At 34.3% G+C, this 21,885-nt stretch overlaps 1 protein-coding gene across 3 annotated transcripts in view; it reads right to left on the minus strand.

Annotated features, from left to right (window-relative positions):
• The window catches only part of CDH18 (cadherin 18), a 510,079-nt gene that overhangs the window by 104,465 nt on the left and 383,729 nt on the right, over positions 1–21,885 (minus strand). For all 3 annotated transcript variants that reach the window (XM_037799297.1, XM_037799296.1, XM_037799298.1), the window contains one exon: positions 6,741–6,928. In XM_037799297.1, coding sequence (XP_037655225.1) covers positions 6,741–6,928 — 188 coding nt within the window. The remainder of the gene's footprint in view (positions 1–6,740; positions 6,929–21,885) is intronic.

The following is a 21,885-nucleotide window of genomic DNA, read 5'->3' on the forward strand; positions in this document are numbered from 1 at the left end:
ATTACCATGTCATCTATGTGTTCCTGTATACAAAATGTGCTCATGTATTTGCCTGAGCACAATTGCAGTACGTTGGGATGCATTTTTTTTTTATTGCTCTTTGTGGTTCATAAGCCAAAAACTTTAAAATCCAGTGGCAAACAATATCCTGATTCTTATTCTTTCACTCAGTGCAAGCTAAAGTAACTACAAAGAAAACTCCAATAAACACAATCCACTAATAGACCAAAACACTGATTGTGTGAAATAAATCTACTATGGCTTTAGTTGAACACCTAGGATTAACTTAAGTTTTTATATTTTTATGATTTATTATAATTGAGTCATATCAAATCATTTGTTACATGACATTTAGAATTCATTAATTAACATGTAATAGTCCTGTATACACTGTGGGGTATGGAAATTTTAGATATATATATATTTCAAAATGATTAATATCTAGTATAGATAGGGATGTACTTATTAATACACATAGATACACATTTATGAGAATTAACAGTGCATTCATAGTGATTTAATTAGAATAAGAACTTTCTATATTATCCAGCCTAGCAGATTTATGAGGGAAATGGAATTGCTATGCATTCTACCGTGGGACATTAGGAAATGCATATTTTAACACGGGAAAATGAAAATAATATCCAAAGGCAAAGTTTTACTGAAATATGCTCTGAAATTCTGCGCTACAAGGACAATTGTTAGCTTGAATTTTGAAGAGACAAAAAGGAACTTCTCTTAGAGAAGGAAAGGAATGTAGATTACCAAAACAATGAATGACAGCATGTCCATGCCATGTTATACACACAAGATGTTTTGTTCTTGATGTATTCCAGTTTATTTGAATAACTTAAAACAATGAGGACTACAAAAATAACCACGTGGATTAGTCTGTAAAATGTAATTAAATGGTGGTCCAAGTGGAGGAAAAAAGGAAGGAAAAGGGCGGCCACAATATGGAGAGAAATTATTATTGTAGTTATGAGCCAGGCACAGCTCAGAGAGCCATTTTCACCTTTTCTTAAATCTATTTTTCATGGCCACTTTGCGAAGTGATTAAATAAGAAAATTGAAGCCTCAGAGATTTGAGATAATGCCATAGATCTCTTAAGCAGCAGGATCAACATTTATATTTCATGTGACCCTAAAGATTTAATTTTTCCACCACCTTTTGTTAACTTGAAGGTCAAGTTTAAGTTTTTGCAAAGTTAATTGACAGGCATTGTATGTATGATTTAATAAACTTGAAGAAGGCAAGTGACATTCTAAACGGTATTTGTCCGAAGTCAGGGAAGCAGAGTAGGGGAGGAGATTTGAAGTAATGATTTCAGATAATTGCTGTGAAGAGTACAAATGGCCATAAGGACCACAAGAGGAGAGGATAAAAGAGACTTTTAAGAAGCAGGTCCCTAGCCATAGGGGTTTATTCCAAAGGAAAGTGCATCCGCTTGCATTCAACCTTATCTTTTTCTCTTTCCACTTAGTCAGGCGCCATTAAACAAGTGAAAGTTATCAAGGTATATTTACAATGCACCAGAGCATGAACCAGTGAATTCAACTTGGCAATTTTCAGATGAAGAAATGATATGGACAGGGATGTGCAGACACTCTTGCTAGCTGATTTATAGAGCAATGCTGATTTTGATCTCTGCAAAGATTAGCTGTTCTGCCTTGCTGGCTAAGGTGAGCTGCCTTAGAGATTAAATAAGGAAAAAGTTTTTAAGGCCTGTTTTATCCATTTTCTTCTATCTGAATCAGTAACTCTTGAAGGTTGAAACCCACTGAGGTATACACTTGAGTTTTTGAATTGCAATTATTTCCAACATAATGCATAGAGCAATTAAATAACTCTGAGGTGCAAAATCATAATCTGAATGAACAAAAAAGTTAGAGTTACATAAGCAAGAATGTACCTCAGAGAAGTTCTAGACTACATTGAAAAATAAGTTCAGGAAAACAAAGTGAAATACTTAATTTGAACTTATTAATATTCAATATTATTTTTATATATCATCACTACCTTTTACACAATTAAAATAAATCTCATCTTGAAAATACCCATTGTATTTGTATCTATGTGTATGTGCATGTCTATGTAATATAGAATGGAGTGTCTTAAGTAAATCTCTATATAATTATAAATATAATTAATCTATGCATATGCACACACATGTGTCATTTTACCTTCATTTATCACAGACAACATCAAATTAATTGCAGTAATGCAGGATGGTAAGATCTCCCATTGTTCTCAATTCCACAGTATACACTTATTTTTCAGATCATTTGTTTATTCAACCAACTATCTTTACCTCAGTTTTTATAATATGAGACAGACAATACTCAAAAAACAGGAACCCTCTCTACCTCCCACTAAATAATGGCAAATGTAAGCTTCTCTTTCTTGTTCTATTGTCTCATTGAACTAGACATACTGTTGTAGGGTGTTTCCCTTCACCTGTGATCAAGACCCATTCAAGGTTATCTCTGCCTCCAGTGGATTTTTAAAATCAATTATCCTTTCTCCAGTAGCCTCAAATTCTTTTTCTCCATTGTGCTTTTACCCATCTGCAGGAAATCACACTTTAGTCCTCTGACTTATAATTAAAATATTTATTCCACCATGTTCCTCGTCTCTTTGTCTCATACCCTTTTGTCTTCCATTTTACTACAAAGCTTTCCCCAGACAGTGGTGTGTTTCTCCTCTCCCCCATGCTTCCTTACTTCCCATTTTCTCTCTATTGTACTATTTGTTCCTCTGTCCACTGTAGAAAAGAATAAATATATATATTTCCATCTGTATTAGTCAGGGTTCTCTAGGGAAACAGATCCAATAGGAGATAACTGTGAACATGAGATTTTATAAAAGTGTCTCATGCAACTGTGGGGAAGCACGAGTACAAATTCCATAGGGCAGGCTGCAGCTGGCAACTCCAAAGAAGGTCTTTGATGAACTCCCCAGGAGGGGCCAGCTGGTTGAAGAAGAAATGAAAGTTCTGTCTTCTCCCTTAAAAGCTTTCAAATGATTGGATTAAATCAACTGATTGGATTCTCTCATTGTTGAAGACACTCCTTTAGTTGATTAGAGATGTAATCAGCCACAGAAGCAATCAATTGACAGATGATTTAATAAACCAGCCTTCTGATTTATTAACCAGCTATGAAGTGTGCTTGCAGTAATGGTTAGGCCAGTGCTTGTTTGACCAGACAACTGGGCCCCATCACCTGGCCAAGCTGACAAATGAACCTGACCATCACACCATCCAAGTATGTTAAACACTTAAGTGTGAAGACTCTGAAGACCAGCTGTCAAAATTCAGTTTTCTGTCATTGACTGTCTATTTGAGCATGATTCTTTATCTCTCTGAGATTCAGCTTCTTCAGCTGTAATGTGCTGATATTAATACACCTGACCTCATGATATTATAGTGACACTTAAATGAGTGATAACATATGTACCAATTCAGTTGAGACTTAGGAAAGGTGGTTAAAACTGGCATGACACAGAGGAAACATCTAAAAAAATTAGTTGCTGTTACTATTATTGTCAGAATGACATTGGTGATGATGATGATGATCTGAAAAATTCTAGGCACAATCAGCCAGTAACTCCTTTCCTCTGTTTTGCTCAATTCAATTTATATTTATAATCTTAAACTGTTTTAAATTTATGGAACACTTCACTTTTCAATGACTACCTTCCTACTGTAAAGTCTCCCTTGTGTTTTTTCAATGTCAAAATGATCTCCTGTTTTCTGAGTTTTTCTCTGAGCCTCTATTTCCTGTCTTCTGCTTACTTCTTAAATCTTGGTATTTCCCAGGTTTCAGTAGCCATCTTATGGAAACAATAAGCTCATTTATTAGAATGCATCAGGATGATAAAGCCATCAGGGATTGAAAAACAGGCAGCCTTCTTCTTACCTTCCTATCCATATCCCCATTCATTAATTAACTACAGTTCTTGCTGACTGCCTTTTCTATGTCACAAAATGTGCTAAATGTTGGGAATGCAATGAAGAGTTAAAACAGAGTCTTGTCCTCAAGTGTTTACATCAACTCTCAAGAAGAAATATTGGCATCAAAAAGATCTTGTCACTTCCTGCTTAGAAACCATCAATGGCTCCACACTGGGGCAAAGTCTAGCAAGGACCCATGTGCTCTTGAGCAGACCCACTGAACCCCTCAATCTCTTTGTTCTAGATTCAACTATATGCGTTTAGTCCCTTAAATGTGCCACATCCTGCCCAACTCAAAACTCTATGTGCATTTTCTTTCCTTTTCCTAGATAGCTCACTGTTTACACTCTTCACCTAATTAACTCCTAGATTTCTTTCTGTTCTTTTTTCAACCAACACTGAATTATCAGACAAGATCAAATATCCCACATTTTTTTCAGTAGTACAGGATAACACTCCTTCATAGAAGAGAATACATTTCTGTTCTAGGAATGCATGTGATATTTTATTAATGTCTTGTTCCATAGGTTGGAAATTCTATAAAGGCAGGGAATACATCAAGATTTGCTCACCCTTTTATGATTAATGTAGAAGAAAGCAATTGGCTCATAAAGTCTCTGTATATAAAAGATAAATATTATAAATAATATTATATGTAATATATTATATAATAATAATATATTTAATTTATGTAAATTAAAGAAATGAAAATTTACTCTATTGTCATATTATTGACCCAGGTTTGGTAATATTAGAAAATAAGTATTACACTGAGAAAATATATTAGGTGAAAACATCAATTTTTATAGGTACCAGTTTTGATTTCTGATCTATTTGACAGAATCAATTTTCTTTCTGCTTAGCAATCCCCTTTTGTAGCATTAAAAAGACAACTTAACCCTCAATTTTAAAATAACTAAGGATTTTAATTATTGGGAGAAGAATTAATGAGATTTTACAAAATGTGAATAGAAAAGTATATGTAAAAATAGATCGTACATAGATGATTGATAATAGATATAGATAGATAGATGAATAGCTAGATGAGATTCATTTCAATATCACATTAGGATAAAATTTCTTTGCCTGTGTTCTGAACATAATCTCTGGTTGAATCATCTGGAGCATTTGACAAAAAGTCAAATACCTGAGTACCTCACCAGTCTTACTGAATCAAAATAGATGGAGATAAGACCTAGGGATCTAAGTTTTACCAGATTCCCCAGCTAAAAATCTTTGAGCATTTAAAAACTCAGACCCTGCATCAACAGTTGCATCTAGATCCTACTTTGGTCATTGTCTGTTTTCTACTTCATCTTTCCTAAGACAGGAGCATATGTTCTCTTAAAGGCAGAGAGGAATGGATTTGGTTCCAATGACAGATTACTAGGAATGAAATGAATGGGGGAGAAAGTTAAAGATTTCGTAGACTCTAACTTGACGTTTCCATGGCCATCAAGCAAAATCTTGTCACTTAATGAGTGTAGGCTAACATGGCTAACATGGTGAGAATTTTTACATTACTTAGAAAAGTCTTTTATTGTTACTTAGATAAGTGCAACCTAGAGTAATGACAGTAGAACTGACGTCCATTATAAATCTAGGTTCTCTGAAAATTCTAAATACTGTCATATATACCTTATGAATACTTTTTTAGAAATCTGAACTATGAGATAGCCATTTTGTTAATGCATGTGTTTATTTGGAGGAAAGTAGAAGGAAAATTATTCAATAGGAGAAGACAAAGAAAATTGAGTTATGCACAAAGATATTAGGATGTTCAGAAATTGAATAAGACCCCAGCAGGGGAGCAGGAAGAGGGGCAGGTTAGAATACAGGGAAATAGATCCTAAGGCAGAACAAGATGGAGAGTAGAAGAGAACAAAGAGTTCTGTAGGGAAGGCTAAACTGTCAGGGACCGGATCAAAAAGCTTTCGAGAGTCCAATCTCTTGAGATACTTTTTTGATAATTTAAGATTTCAAGTAGTTTTATGAAATTATCAGTTCTCTTTCAGCTGAGTAGTAGTGTTAATCAAACCTTAAATAGTTATAAAATAACTTTTAATATAATTCAATAGGTTTGTATCTTCAATTTGACTAAAATAGATTCAAATTAATGTGATATTTAAGTTAGTATATTCCTTTTAACTGTCTCCCATCATATACTTTAGACCAATTGTGACTTTGAAAATATCTTAAACATTTTTGTTACCGTCCTTTTTATTATATCTAGATTTCTGTTCATAAGAATAGTGTAGTTTTTGAAATAGGCTTTTACATGAGTCTTCAGAATATTTATACAGTCCACTCTTAAATATTTTTCATAATAATTAAAAATAATCTTAATTCTAATATAATTTGTAGTTAGATTATATTTTAATTATTCAATATCTGTAATGCTACCTAGGTCATCTTCTGTTGATATTGCCACCTCACCTTGTTTTATTTTGATGATATTTTAATTCCTTGTATCTGGTTGAAATGTACTACCTTTAAATCCTGACTGACATCATTAGGACATTTCAGGGAGAATTTAAAAAGACAAATAATATATAAAAGGGGGTAGCATATCCATGGTGTATTTTATATTCACAGACTGTATTTCCTGAAAGAAGATTTGAAGGGTCAGACATACTCATAATTAAAATGCAATTATGTTGTCAAAGAGAAAATATTTTATCTCATTAATGACCCGACATTTTAGGTTATCCATACCTCTGCCAAATTTCTATTCATGGAAAGATGGGTGAGTTTCCTGAATCATGAAAACTATGTTCTTTTTACCTTCTTTAAAGAAAGTATCCCTTCTCTGGTTTCTTTGTCAGTGGAGATGGAGAATATCCCAACACCATCACCATTTAGGATGGAGTATGTCATGTCAGCGTTTGAGCCAGTGTCTGCATCATTTGCCTTGATTTTCCCAACAGCTGAACCAACTTGAGCTGACTCAGGAACATACAGCTGATAGTGCTCTGGAAAATATCATTTAAAATATTAAACTTAATTAATTATGCTAAAAATCATATAAAATTGTCTTATAAGAAATAGATGTTAAAATGTTTAGACTACATATTCAAATTAACATTATATTGCATAGCATATAAAACTTTTTCTCTTCCAGATCTCAAAATGCTGGTTTCTTATTTAGTAAAGAAAAGTAATAGTCACTTCATCTTTAAAATACATTCAAAGTGTTTTAAGTGAAAAGAATGTGTAGATATCTGAACATAAACATTATATTAGCTGTAAGCCCATAAGCAGAAAGGAAATCAATAGTAGAGATCAAGTTTGCATTCTTAAATTGAAGGGAAAAAAACAGAATTAATTAAATATTAATGTAATCCCCAATATATTTCTCCCTCTGTAGAAAAGTGCATAACCTCTGATGTGAATATATATTATTGCTATGATCAATAGACTTAAGTTTAGTGAAATGTATCAACCATGACACAGAGAGATGATGACTTTATTTATATATTTATCATTTATTTCCCATCACCTTCTAAAAAATTCAATAACCAAGTTGAAGTTTGAGAATATAAATATAATATCGTATAAGGATGATGCAGTATTTGTAAATTAATATTAATGTTGACACTATTGTCCATAGTAACAACAGTAAGACATTATTGATTCTATAAATCTTATTGTCTGATATACAAAATAGCTATTTTTCAAAGTCTATACTGATACTAAATGCTGAATGGAACTTGTAAGTATTTATGGAATAGATATTAACAAGCATAATAAACATGCTGTACCATTGTTTATCTACAAGGTGGATACATTTTTATAAAATCAATTTATTATTAAAAAATCTCAAAAAACAATAAATACAGGAACCTTGAATTAAAATGTAATTTGATAAAAAAATTTCAACAGACTAAATTAATAGATTCATACTTTATTCAAGGATATAAGTGGACTATATAGATAAGCAAATGCAGAGCATCCATGAAAATAAGTTCAGCCATTCTTTTATTAGTTGTGGCATTATTTTAAAAAGAAGTTAATAATTCTGATGAGTTGCCCAAGTATTTTTATTGGCTTCTAAAGGTAAAATTGTATGTTTGAAAAGTAGATATGTAGACACCAAGGATTGAATTTGTATGAATTTGTGTATGTGTTTATAAAATATTCAACAAACATTTCTCCCATTTATCTTCCATAGTCATTACAGCCAAAAATAGCACCCCCCCAACACACACACCCACCGATGTAAAATGTGCTACTCGATAGCAATAACACAATCAAGTAAAGGAAACACATAACCTTGTTACTTCAGTAATCCCTACCAAAATAATTCCTGGTAGAGCATGCTCTTCTGGGAAACAAGTGCTTCCATGCCATATTGTTAAACATTCTATCCTCCTAGCTACAGTTAAGTGTCCTGGGCAGTGCATGATGAAAAGGTTCATAGACTCCATCTTTCTTCTTATACTTGATTAGTGAAGGAGTTAGTAGCTTACTCGCAATGTTTTAAAAAGAGTTATTCTCCAGAAATATCTGGACTGGCACCAAGAAAGAACTTTAGTCTCTCTTTGGTGGCAAAGCTACAAAATGCTGGATGGGGCTTCTGACAATAGCCATGTTTCTAAAATTCATGTAGAAGAACCCAATCTTAGACTCAGCAACAGAAAGAATCATGACAGTTTATACCAGTCTTGAAAATACTATGATGCTCCTGGCAAGGCATATTTGAAAAAGAATGCAGTGTTGTTGACAACATATAGACATATAAAATAAATTAAAATAAATATTCTAAAGCGTTTTCTGGGACAGAAGGCCTAAGGAGTTAAGTTTCTAGTTGCTGTGGTCTGTAAGACCCAGGAAGACCAGGCTTTCCCAAAGGTCTATAAGCCTCCCAAAAGGTTTTCAGTTAGTTAAAACTGGCATTATGGTACTTTCAAACAAACAAACAAAAATCCCTAGTTTGTAGAGAAACAGAGATAAGTTGAATAATTATTATGGTGGTGGTATTACAAAGAAAGCTAAAATTTGTACAAGTGGGTCATGAAAACTTTAGGGCCCTGAAAATATTTAGGTTGTGTCTTACAAGACTCAAGCCAACCCAAGAAGATCATGTTTAGAAGAAGCACTGATACTTGTTAATTCATTCTAAGAACTGCAAGTATAGTAACTCCTCTCCATTCACTATGCCCTACTGTACAAATACTTATTATAAAAACTTGGCATTCATATCCTACCCTTGAATATTGGTTGTATTTAGTGACTCTCTTAAAAATAGAGCATAGAAAAAGACATGGGATGTCAATTCCAATTTAAGATAACAAAAAGACTGTGGCTCCCATATTGGGTTGTTCCTCTCTCTCGGAACACTTACCCTGGTGGAAGCTAGCTGGCATGTGGTCTATGTGAGAAGGTTCGAGACCTGTCAATGACATGTGAGTGAGGTGGGAAGTGGAAACCAGATCATCCCTCCCCCAAACAAATTCTTCAAATGAGACCAAAGTCCCTGCTGACGACTACACTGGAATCTCACGAGATACCTGAACCGGAGCTACCCGGTTAAGCCACACCAGTTTCCTGACTCACAGAAACTGTGGCAATGTATGCTGATCATTTTAAGCTGTTGAATATTGGGCTGATTTGTAATACAGCAACAGATAACTCATATACACTCCACTGTAGTTACCAATGACTTTCAGTTTGCTAAATCCAATGGATCCTTTTCAGTCCTTGTTATCATGGGATTCTTTGGGTAATGTTTGGAGAAATTAACACAATCAAACAAACATACAACAGAATCCTACGATCGCACTTAATTCTTGAAAATTTCTCTATAGCTTTTTATTTTGATACATTTCAAACTTTCAAAAACAGATAAAATAATGTGATGAATATACCTGTTTGCTAATGTATTTGTTCCAAATCTGATTTTACAAAGAAATTAATTGTTTTAGACATAGCCCATGACCCAGGTGAACCATTTGCCATAATAAAATCCTTGGTGTGCCTTTACAGATTAATTATCATTCCCTTTCATAGCTTCATAATTTTACTTTACATATGGTTTAAAAATATATATTTGGATAGTATAGGTTTTCATGTATTAGATTTGTATGTGTGAGATACTGTGCCAGTTTGAATGTATTATGTCCCCCCAAATGCCATTATCTTTGATGTAATCTTGTGTGGGCAGACGTTATCAGTGTTAATTAGATTGTAATTCTCTGAGTGTTTCCATGGAGATGTGCCCCACCCAACTGTGGGTGATGACTCTGATTGGATAATTTCCCTGGAGGTGTTGGCCCACCCATTCAGGGTGGGTCTGAATTAAACTACTGGGACACTATATAAGCTCTTACAGCCAAAAGGGACGCTTTGAAGAAAGCACAGGAGCTGCAGATGAGAGACATTTTGAAGACGGCCATTGAAAGCAGAGTCTTGCTCCAGAGAAGCTAAGAGAGGACAGATACCCCAAGTGCAACTAAGAGTGACATTTTTGAGGAACTGCAGCCTAGAGAGGAACGTCCTGGGAGAAAGCCATTTTGAAACCAGAACTTTGGAGCAGACGCCAGCCACGTGCCTTCCCAGCTAACAGAGGTTTTCCGGACACCATTGGCCATCCTCCAGTGAAAGTACCCGATTACTGATGTGTTACCTTGGACACTTTATGGCCTTAAGACTGTAACTGTGTAGCCAAATAAACCCCCTTTTATAAAAGCCAATCCATCTCTGGTGTTTTGCATTCCGGCAGCATTAGCAAACTAGAACAGATATGTTCTTTTTTCCCACTCAATATCAGTGTACTGAGACATTTCCAAAATAATGAAAGTAGATCAAGTTCATTTTTAACTATAATATAGTATCCCATTATGTGAGTGCCATGATTTATCCATGCTTCCATTTTTTCTATTTTAAATAACACTGAAATGATTATTATTTCACATATCTCCTAATGCACATGTAGGAGCTTCTGCCTAGGCTATAACCATAAGCAATGCCCTCCCTCAACTTTCAGGAAATTTTCCTTCCTTGTTTCTGTAGCCACCTTCCTGACAGTTGCTTCTTAGTTCCTTTAAAAACTCATCATCTGTTTTTGCCTTAAAAGTTAGTATTGGCCATAATATTGACTCTTCTTTCTTTTCCTTATACATATTCTCTAGTGAAATATATTTATTCCTGTGGTTTCAACTACAACTACTCTCTCCTGACTTCTTGTTATATGTCTTCAAATAAATACTGGACATCTACAACTTGATATCTTTTATTATAAAAATAAATTAAAAACAATTTGGAAAGCTTCAAATTTAGACCAATGCAGGTAGAAAAATAAATTGTTTAATATATATAAACAATAAAAGAGGGAAGAGGAACATAGAAAACTGAATGGTTCAAACATGAACATTTCACTTGTTAGAAATCTCCCACAACTTACTGATATAAAACACTAAAACTACCAAAAATAATCTTTATTATAATAATAATGATAATCTTTCTAATAACCAAATTTCAACATAAAAAATGAATCAAAAGAGACTTATCTTTTAAAAAATATTGATTGGGTGTGAAAATGAAGACATTATGACCTAATTCAAAAGAATAGTTCTACAAAAGGTGGGGAGTCTAAAAAGTATAAAATAAAGACTATAAAATAAACTGATATTCATAAGGAATTTAAAACAAAATTTATTCTAATTGATAAAATGCATAATGCAAAATATTCGAAGTGTCTCTCCTAAGCACTAGGAAATATTTGAAATATAGGATTTATTTCTAAATCAGAAGTGGCTAGGGTATTTTTAAAGATTTACTAAGAACTGAATGAATAGATTGAAACAACACAAAATATTGAAAAACCCAGATATAATCATGATGCGTTTCATTAATTATGATAAAAATGTCAGAAATTTGGAAACTAAAACTTCCAAGAATAAATATGACAGAAGCGATATTCTGGTGAAAGAACTAAAGGATTTATAAAGGAGAGGAAATGGGAAAAGTAGAGATATTACGATAAATGGAGATGAATTTTATGAGATGTGTACGGTCCAATAAAAAGATCACTCATAATACACACACACACACACACACACACACACACACACACACACACACAATAGAGTGGCAATAAATTAATCTCAAAGAAACCAGAATTGATGAGCATGGAATCATTCTAGAGTATATAGTATATTTTACAGAGCCTATTATGTGTTTACTGTTTAAATGTTGGATTGATCTGTGTGTTTAACAAAAATATAATATGCACATTGTTGGGGATTAAATTGTGCCCCCCCCAAAAAAAGATATACTGAAGTTCTAATCCATGGTATCTCAGCATTTGATCTTAATTAGAAATAGGGTGATAACAAATGGAATTAGGCAAGTCAAAAGAGGCCCAATAAATTGGGCCCTAATCCAAAATGATGTCTTATAAGAAGAGTAATTTTGGACGCTGGCAGGCAGACAGAGGGAAGAATGCCGGAACCAGAAACTAGAAGGGCCATGGAACAGATTATTCCCTACAGCCTTCAAAAGAAGCATGGCCCTGCCAACACCTTGATTTCAGACTTCAAGTCTCCAGGGCTGAGACAAATTTCTGTTGTTTTAAGCCACTGGGCTTGTGGTACTTTGTTACAGCAGCCCTAGCAAATGAAGATGCAAATCGACCATTGTAAACTTAACCCTTAAAATAATACTTTTAGGCCTGTCACATTTTTATTTCAATGTGACTAGTCATGGGGGAAATATTTAAAAATTGTACTAAAGTAAAAAAAAAAAAGCTTTCGAAGATTATCCATTGATAGTAACACACACTCTAACAAAGAAACATGCAGGTGCCAATCATGAAGACATATAACATATAGAATCACCTTAAAAATATCTTTGAGAATTGAGAACCAGCTATTCCATAAATAACTAGGCACTATCAACTTTGAATAATAATGATTATACATGATCCTTTCTTAATATGCTATTTTTTGAGAATTGGGTTTCTCCATAAAAGTGAAGAGCACTTGGGAGAAACTTTTATTTGGTATAGTTCAAAATTCTAGTTAGAAATCTTTGACTAATTGTCTACAGTTTTGGTATTTCTCTCCATGATGTGTCTATCATGTTGAAAGAGACTGTTATTTCTTCTTAGACCTTCTTACCTATTTATCTACCTATCTATCTATCTAGCCCCTCTTATCTAAATAAGACCAATGAAGATCATAACTCATAGAATATTTGGTATACATAGTGAATGATCTTTTTCATCTCCATATTATGTTTAATCTATAATTACTCTGGGAAAATAAAACACATCTAGAATAATTTTACAGTGCAGGCTTATCAGCATTTCTTCTGTTGCCAAAATCTCCCTCAGAGTACCCTGCTCAAGGTCACAAAAAAGTCATAGACTGTGAGCATATTATCCCATTTCCAAGAGAACTAAAAAATAATAATACAGATCACAATTTCACATGCACATATACGTGTGTACTTATACATACTACATGTGTGTGTTGCATGTATACACCACATATGTATTAGAAAGAGGGAGAGAGAGAGGTCTTGTATTTAATTCTCAGAAACAAATTTTTTTTATAGTTGGGTTCTGGACAATATCTATATTTGTTAGCATGAATGTTCAGAGTTATTACATGAAAATATAAACCAGCACATTGTTTGCATATCTAAAAGTCTTCCTATTTTGTATTCATGGATTGCTCTTCCTTTGGTTGGGAACTTAGACACTTGCTGTTGCCCTCCCTCAATTCGCCTTTTACCATCTGTCTTCTCTGATGTGCAGGGTCATTGCTCACAATGGCCACGTGGGATCTGAATGTAGCATATTTCTTGGCAAAAACACACCACTATTTTTGATGTTCTTAGCACAAGTGCTGAGTAATTTGCCATTTTTCAAAATACTGATCACCCTCCTGGAGAAAATAAGCCTATCAAAGCAGGAAGGAGTAAGCCCCTAATAAATTGCCAAGTTCTTTAATGTCTTTTGAAAATCTCTTGACTTATTTCTTTAAGGATTGAACTGTAACATGTACAATAATAAATGCAAAAAAAAAAATCAAACATTTGGTGTACGGTAACAATTGTAGGGCAACCAAGCACCATGAGTCAGATTAACTGCAGTAGAATTTTATAGCATCCATGCTATTAGGCATTTTTTTTTTTTTTTTACTTTGTCCAAAAGTAAATGAAAAAAATTTACTTTTACTTTGTCCTGCTTGTAGTCATCTATTCTATGTATATATGCAAATCCAAAGAGTAAGTCTGTAAAAGAACTCAATTCTTCTAGGTTTGATATAGTCATGAAACTCACTCTCACGTCTCATAAATATTTAATTACTTTTAGTATTAAAAATTGTTCAAGTTGGCTGGAGCCAATGAAACCACACACATGAAGAGATATGATATTTGTAATGAAATCTAACATTTCAAGCTTATAGAAAAATAATGGCAGTACAGCCCTTAGAATATGGTTATTCAATATCATAGTATTGCCAACATTTCTAAATAAAATGCTAAATTTTCATTTAAAACAGGTTATTCATAACCATACAATAATATGTGACTACTACTGACATATTTGAAAAGACAAAATTGAAGGAAAAAATTTTATAGTCTCACCAACATGGATTTTTAAAATAAACTATGTGACAATTTTAAGGAATACTTTGTTTTCTGATCATAGTTGTAATGTTTCTAGAATTCCAACATAAAAGATAATAACTTTGAACTTTATGATATAATTCCCCTATAATTATTATCATATATATATAAGTTTTGCATAGCTTCAATGTATGTAAACATTTTATAATGTGTGCTAGCTATGGATCATAGATTTAGTCCATATAAAGAAGAAATTGATATAAACAATATCTGTGATAGGATAGTTTAGGCATCTTTTAACATAAAATTCTATTCATTTAATGTGTGCTTTCAAAGGCAGACATCTATTTTTCAAATTCTTGAGTATGTAAGAGTCATTTACTGCCTTACATGCACCTATGCTTTTAGGAAAAGATGACAAGTGTCCTTCATGATTCTGCTGACCCAGTTCACTAATAGCTAAGTAATAGCCATGAGGTACTCATGCTAGAATAAAATAGTCCCAGTTATTGTTTTAATAGTCATCTACTGTGAAAGGATATTCCATCTCAACTGTGCTGTAGAGAAGAGTCACAGAAAATAAAAAGAAAAGAAAAAAAGTCCTTCTTGATAAAACAAATTTTTGTTTAGTTGAAGCCTAAACTAGGTGCCTACTTGATATAAAAATGTGATCCAAAAAGTCACACCAACAAATTGAAGTGTCTATATGTTGCACTTCCATATGGTGTGAAGAAGTGGGGATATAGGTTGGCAAAGGAGAAAACCACCATTAGCTGGCTGATTTTCTGCTCTTCAGTAAGGTTCTTTCTTGTATTTACAATTTTAGGATTTATTTTGATCTTTGTAATAACCAAACTTCAACGTAAGTTGGCAAATTCTGGATGGAGGTTTTTTTTTTTTTTTTTAATTTAATTTTGTTGAGATTTCTCACATACCATACAATTATCCAAAGATCCAAAGTGCACAATCAATTGCTTATGGTACCATCATACAGCTGTACATCCATCATCACAATTTTTTTTTCAATTTTTAGAACATTTTCATTACTCCAGAAAAGAAATAAAGACAGAAAAAGAAAACTCAAATTCTCCCATACCCCTAACCACCCCCCTCCATTATTGAGTCATAGTATGGGTATAGTACAATTGTTACTATTGATGAAATAATGTTAAAATACTACTAACTGTAGTACATAATTTGCAAAAGATATATTTTTCCCTATATACCCCTCTATTATGAACTTCTAGTTATAGTGTCATACATTTGTTCTAGTTCATGAAACAGATTTCTAATATTTGTACAGCTGATCACAGACATTGTCTACCAGAAGATTCAGTTTTATACATTTCCATCTTTTAACTTCCAACTTTCCTTCGGGTGAAATATGTGACTGTAAGCTTCCCCTTTCCACCACATTCATATACCATTCAACACTGTTAGTTATTCTCCCAATAACGTGCTGCCATCACCTTTGTCCATTTCCAAGCACTTAGGTGCAACCTAGTTGAACATTCTACTCATAATAAGCAACCACTCTCCATTGTTTAACCTCATTCTATAACCTGGTAACCTATTTCATGTCTATGAGTTAACATATTATAATTAGTTCATATCAGTGACACCCTGCAATATTTGTCCTTATGTGTCTGACTTATTTCACTCAATGTGGTACCCTCAAGGTTTCTTCATCAATCCATTTTTTTTTACAGATGATTTTGTTCACCCACCACACTTTTCATCCCAAGTAAACAATCAATGGTTCCCTGTATAATCATATATTCATGTATGCACCACCATCACCACTATCTATATAAGGACATCTTTCTTTCTTCCACAAAGGATGAGTAAAAGTCAAAGAAGTTAGAGAAACAAAAGAAAAAGAAAGGAAAAAAAAAAGCATGACAGCCAAAAAGCAACAAAAGGAAAGATAGAATTAACCTGAAGTAGAATAAAAGAGTCAGACAACATGACCAATGCCAAGAGTCCCATACCCCTCCATTATGTCCCCCTCTTAAAGGCATTTAGCTTTGGTATATTGCCTTTGTTACATTAAAGGAAGCATAAACCAATGTTTCTGTTAACTACAGTCTCTAGTTTGCATTATTGTATTTTTTCCCCAATATCACCCTATTTTTAACACCTTGCAAGGTTGACATTCATTTATTCTCCCTCATGTAAAAACATATTTATACATCTTATCACAATTGTTGAGCATTCTAGGTTTCACTGAGTTATACAGTCCCAGTCTTTATCTTTCCTCTTCCCATCTGGTGTCCCACATGGTCCCAGTCTTCCTCTTTCAACCACTCAGAGTCATCTTTGTTCAGTGTACTTACATTTCTGTGTTACCATCACCCAAAATTGTGTTCCAAACCTCTCACTCCTGTATTTTCCTATCTGTCTATAGTGCTCCCTTTAGTATTTCCTGTAGAGCAGATATCTTGTTCATAAACTCTCATTGTCTGTTTGTCAGAGAATATTTTAAACTCTCCCTCATATTTGAAGGACAGTTTTGCCAGATATAGGATTCTTAGTTGGCAGTTTTTCTCTTTCATTATCTTAAATATATCACACCACTTCCTTCTTGCCTCCATGGTTTCTACTGAGAAATCTATACAAAGTCTTATCAAGCTTCCTTTGTATGTAATGGATCACTTTTCTCATGCTGCTTTCAGGATTTTCTATCTTTGTCTTTGATGTTTGATAATCTGATTAATAAGTGTCTTGGCATAGGTCTATTAGTATCTATTCTGTTTGGGGTGCATTGTGGTTCATGGATCTGTAATTTTAAGTCTTTCATAAGAGATAGGAAATTTTCATTGATTATTTCCTCCATTATTGTTTCTACCCCTTTTCTCTTCTCTTTTCCTTCTGGGACATCCAAAACACGTACATTCATGCACTTCATTTTGTCATTCAATTCCCTGAGATGTTGCTCATATTTTTCCATTCTTCTCCGTATCTGTTCTTTTGTATGTAGGATTTCAGGTGGCTTGTTCTCCAGTTCCTGAGTGTTTCCTTCTGCCCCTTGAGATCTGCTATTGTATGTCTCCATTGTGTTTTTCATCTCTTGTGCTGTGCCTTTTTTCCATAGATTCTGCCAGTTGTTTTCTCAAACTTTTGATTTCTAACTTATGTTTGCCCAGTGTTTTCTTTATGGCCATCATCTCTTTTTTTATAACTTCCCTGAACTTGTTGATTTGGTTTTTGATTTGGTTTAGCATATTTCTTTGAAAATCTTTAATAGATTGTTTCATTAAAGTGAAACAATATCTCAACTGTATCTTGATTGAGGTGTAAGTTTGTTCCTTTGGGCCATATTTTCACTTTTCCTAGTATAGATTGTAGTCTTCTGTTTTCTAGGCATCTTGTTTCCTTGGTTATCCAAGATTTTCCCAGACCAGAATGGGTTCAGGTCTCAGAATGGGGTTATATTCAGGGTGTATCTTAGGAGAATGACAGACTTTCCTGTGAGGTCTCCAGTCACTGTGCTTTTCCTATCCTGCCCAGAAGGTGGCACATGTCAGCCTGTCACTCCTGACTGGTGTAAGGAGATGTGGCACCTTCAGTTTCTGTATTGGCTGTTTTCCCCCAGGCTCTGGGATCTGGTTGTGAAGGGAAAGCTGGGCCCCACCTCCTTATTCTTAGGGAAGACACACCCCCAAGGGGTTTATCATCTGCATTTGAATAGCCTCTCTGACTCTGTTATCTCCACCCCTGTTTGGGTCAGAGCACTGCAAACTGAAAATGGCTGTGGCTCTCTCCTCTGAGCCTCTCAGGTTGAGAGAGAGTAAAAGGGAAAGAAAGCTCCCTTTTAGAGCCAGTACATAACCCCAGTTTCACTTGTTGGCCAGAGGTAACAACTGATCTTCTGGGTTCCCCTTCCCAGGACAAATTATCTTCTGGTTTATTAAGGTCAGTCATTACTAAAAGCTTCTATCTGCTTGTTGGGGGTTTGTAGCTTGTATTCAGCAGTCCACATTTGTTAATTAAAATCCTAGTTGGAGGTCGGTTGAGCTATATTTGCTTGATGGGAGAGTGCTGCTCTCTACCACAGTGAGGTTTTGCAGCTAAGCCTGCCATGGAGGGAGGGGGCTCCCAGCACAATTCTGCAGTTTTTACTTACAGATTTTATGCTGCAATCTCAGGCATTCCTCCCAATTCAGGTTGGTGTATGATGAGTGGACAGTCACAGTTGTCCCCCAGCAGTATTCCAAATTATTTATTAGTTGTTCTTAGTTATCAATTGTCCCAGGGGACTAACTAAATTCCACTCCTTTCTATGCCACCATCTTGCCCCCACTCCCTCTTTCTTTTGTTTTAACTAACCCAAAAATGTCTGGATGTTGTTTCAATATTAAACATGTAGAGATACATTAATCTATGTCCTGAATCATTTTTCCCCCAAGGCATGACAGCTTTCCTTCAAAAATTTGTTTTATCTGTTTACTTTAAGTGCTATTTACATGTCTTAATTTTCTATCTTCTCCCACATATAAATAATATCATCTTGGGTTTGTATGCAGACATGTTTCCTTTCTTTTTACTATTTGCATTCTACATTACTGTTTTTCTGTCTGTATTGGCTCTTTTGCTTTTTATTACTTCCATGACTGATTTTGCTTAAGCATTTTTAGTTTTCTAGAAGCTCTGTTTTATTTCTCAGATCTCTTTTTATACATCAAGGTAACAGTACTTTTTTTTTAATTTTTTATTGAAATATATTCACATACTATACAGCCATCCAAAATGTAAAACATTTGTTCACAATATTATCATACAGTTGTGGATTCATCACCACAATTTTTGAACACTTTTATTACTCCAAAAAATAAAAATAAGAGTAAAAATAAAAGGAAAAAGAACACACAAATCATCCCATGCTCCCCCCCCCAGTAATATTCATTTACTTTTTGCCCCCATTTTTACTCATTTGTCCATACACTGGGTAAAGGGAGTGTGAGCTGTAAGGTTTTCACAGTCACACAGTCATACCATATAAGCTATATAGTTATATGCCCACCTTCAAGAATCAAGGATACTGGATTGCAGTTCAACTGTTTCAGATACTTCCTTTGACTATTCTAATAAACTGAAATGTAAAAAGGGATATCTATATAATGCATAAGAGTTATCTTCAAAATGACCTCTGGACTCCATTTGAAATCTCTCAGCCACTGAAATTTTATTTTGTTGCATTCCTCTTCCCCCTTTAGATCCAGAAGGCTTTCTCAATCACACTATGCAGGGTCCAGTCTCATCCCCAGGAGTCACATCCCACATTACCAGGGAGATTTATACCCCTGGGAGTCACATACCATATAGGGGGGAAGGCAGTGAGTTTACCTGCTGAGTTGGCTTAGAGAGAGAAGCCACATCTGAGCAACAAAAGATGCTCTCTGGGGGTGACTCTTAGGCACAGTTATGAGTAGACTTAACCTCTGCTTTGCAGTAACAGGCTTCATAAGGGCAAACCCAAAGATCGAGGTCTCAGTTCACCAAACTGGCAGTCCCCAATGATGCAAGAATATCAGGAACTCCCCAGTTGGGGATGTTTAATATTTCCACATTTTCCCCTAGTCCCTCAAGGAGGCTTTGCAAATACTTTTTATTTTCTGCCCAGATTACTCTGGGTTGTATCAGAGCTTCATGCTCTCCTGTACAAACCAACAAGATCTCTCTCACTCCCTAGTCAAGGTTTCATGTAGTTATGGTATAACAGTCCTTTTTAAAAATTATTTCAATAAAATTATATTTATTTTAGAAAATTATAGCTTTCTTTTCCTATTACATTGACGCTATGTCTGCTTCTGTCCTACTGAAAATGATAAATAGTTCTCTAAGCTGTGTGTGTGTGTGTGTGTGTGTGTGTGTGTGTGTGTGTGTGTGTCTGCCTATAGTTGGTTATTTCCCCAGATTTCTGGGCAATCTTAGAATTATCTCTCTTTATAATATGGTGATTTTATATCTCTTAGATTTTCTGATTTTGCAATCCAAAATGTTTTTATAATCTACTAGTCTTATAAATTTATAGTCAGTTAAATATTTATTTATTTATTTGTTTACTTGTTTATTATATTTATGTGTACATATGTATATATAATGCTTACATGTGTGTATATATATAAATTATTATAATTGTTACAATATCTAAATAAGATTATAATTTGCCTATTCTCTGTTTATACATTTTGCATAGAAACATTTAATGTTTATGTAGTAAGTTTATCAATCATTTTATTTACGATTCATGACTTTATTTTGTCTTTCTCTCTCCTAATGTCATCAATTAATATTTTATACTCTCTTTTAAAGTTTAAAGATCATATAAATACTTATCAATCTGATAAATATTCACGATGCCAATTTATCTGTTTTCATATGGATGGCCCATCGTATCAATGTCTTTCATTCCTAATATATGTTTGCCTATAATGTTAACTCAGACATATAACAGTGTTACTTCTGATTTAGAAGCCCACTTTGCAACAAATTAAGTATAGGAATTGGCACATGCTCATCAACTCATTATTCATACCATGTTCCCCATCATGCTGAAGCAACTGGACTGATAGAATGGTGGAATGGCTTTTTGAAGACTCATTTGTGACACCAACTGGGGGGCAATAGCTTACAGGGTTTGGGCAACATTTTCCAGAAGGCTCTTTATGCTTTAAACAAGTAAACAATTTATGGTGCTGTTTTTGCCATAGCCAATAGGTTCAGGAATAAAAGGGTGGAAATGGAGTGGCACCAATCACTATTACCCTTGGTGAGTCACTATTAATGTTTTTGTTTCCTGTCCCTGAAAACTCATGTTATGCTGGTCTAGAGGTCTTAGGTCTAAAAGGAGGACCGCTTCCACCAGGAGACACATCAATGATTTTGTGTTAAGCCAGAAATTTAGACTGACTGTCACCCGGCCACACTGGGATCTCTATGCCTCTGAATCAACAAGCAAAGAAGGGAATTTCTACACTGGGAGGGGTGATAGATCCTGATTACCACGGAGAAATAGGATGGCTCCTAAACAACAGAGGTAGAGTTTGCTTTGAATACAGGCGATCCCTCAGGGAATCTCTTAGTACTACCTCACCCCAGGATTAAAGTTAATTGGAAACCAGAACAACCCAATCCAGGTAGTACTACTAATGACCCAGACCCTTTAGGAATGAAGGTTTGTGTCACTCTATCAGGCAAAGATCCATGACCAGTTAAGGTGCTTGTGTAAAGGGTATATGAAATGGGTAATGGAAGAAGGTAGTTATAAATATGATCTATGACCATGTGACCAGTTACAGAAATGAGAACTATAATGGTTATGACAATTTCTTCCTTGTTTTATTATAAA

The sequence above is a fragment of the Choloepus didactylus genome, chromosome 11 (genome assembly GCF_015220235.1).
Source record: "Choloepus didactylus isolate mChoDid1 chromosome 11, mChoDid1.pri, whole genome shotgun sequence".
Classification (NCBI taxonomy): Eukaryota; Metazoa; Chordata; class Mammalia; order Pilosa; family Megalonychidae; genus Choloepus; species Choloepus didactylus.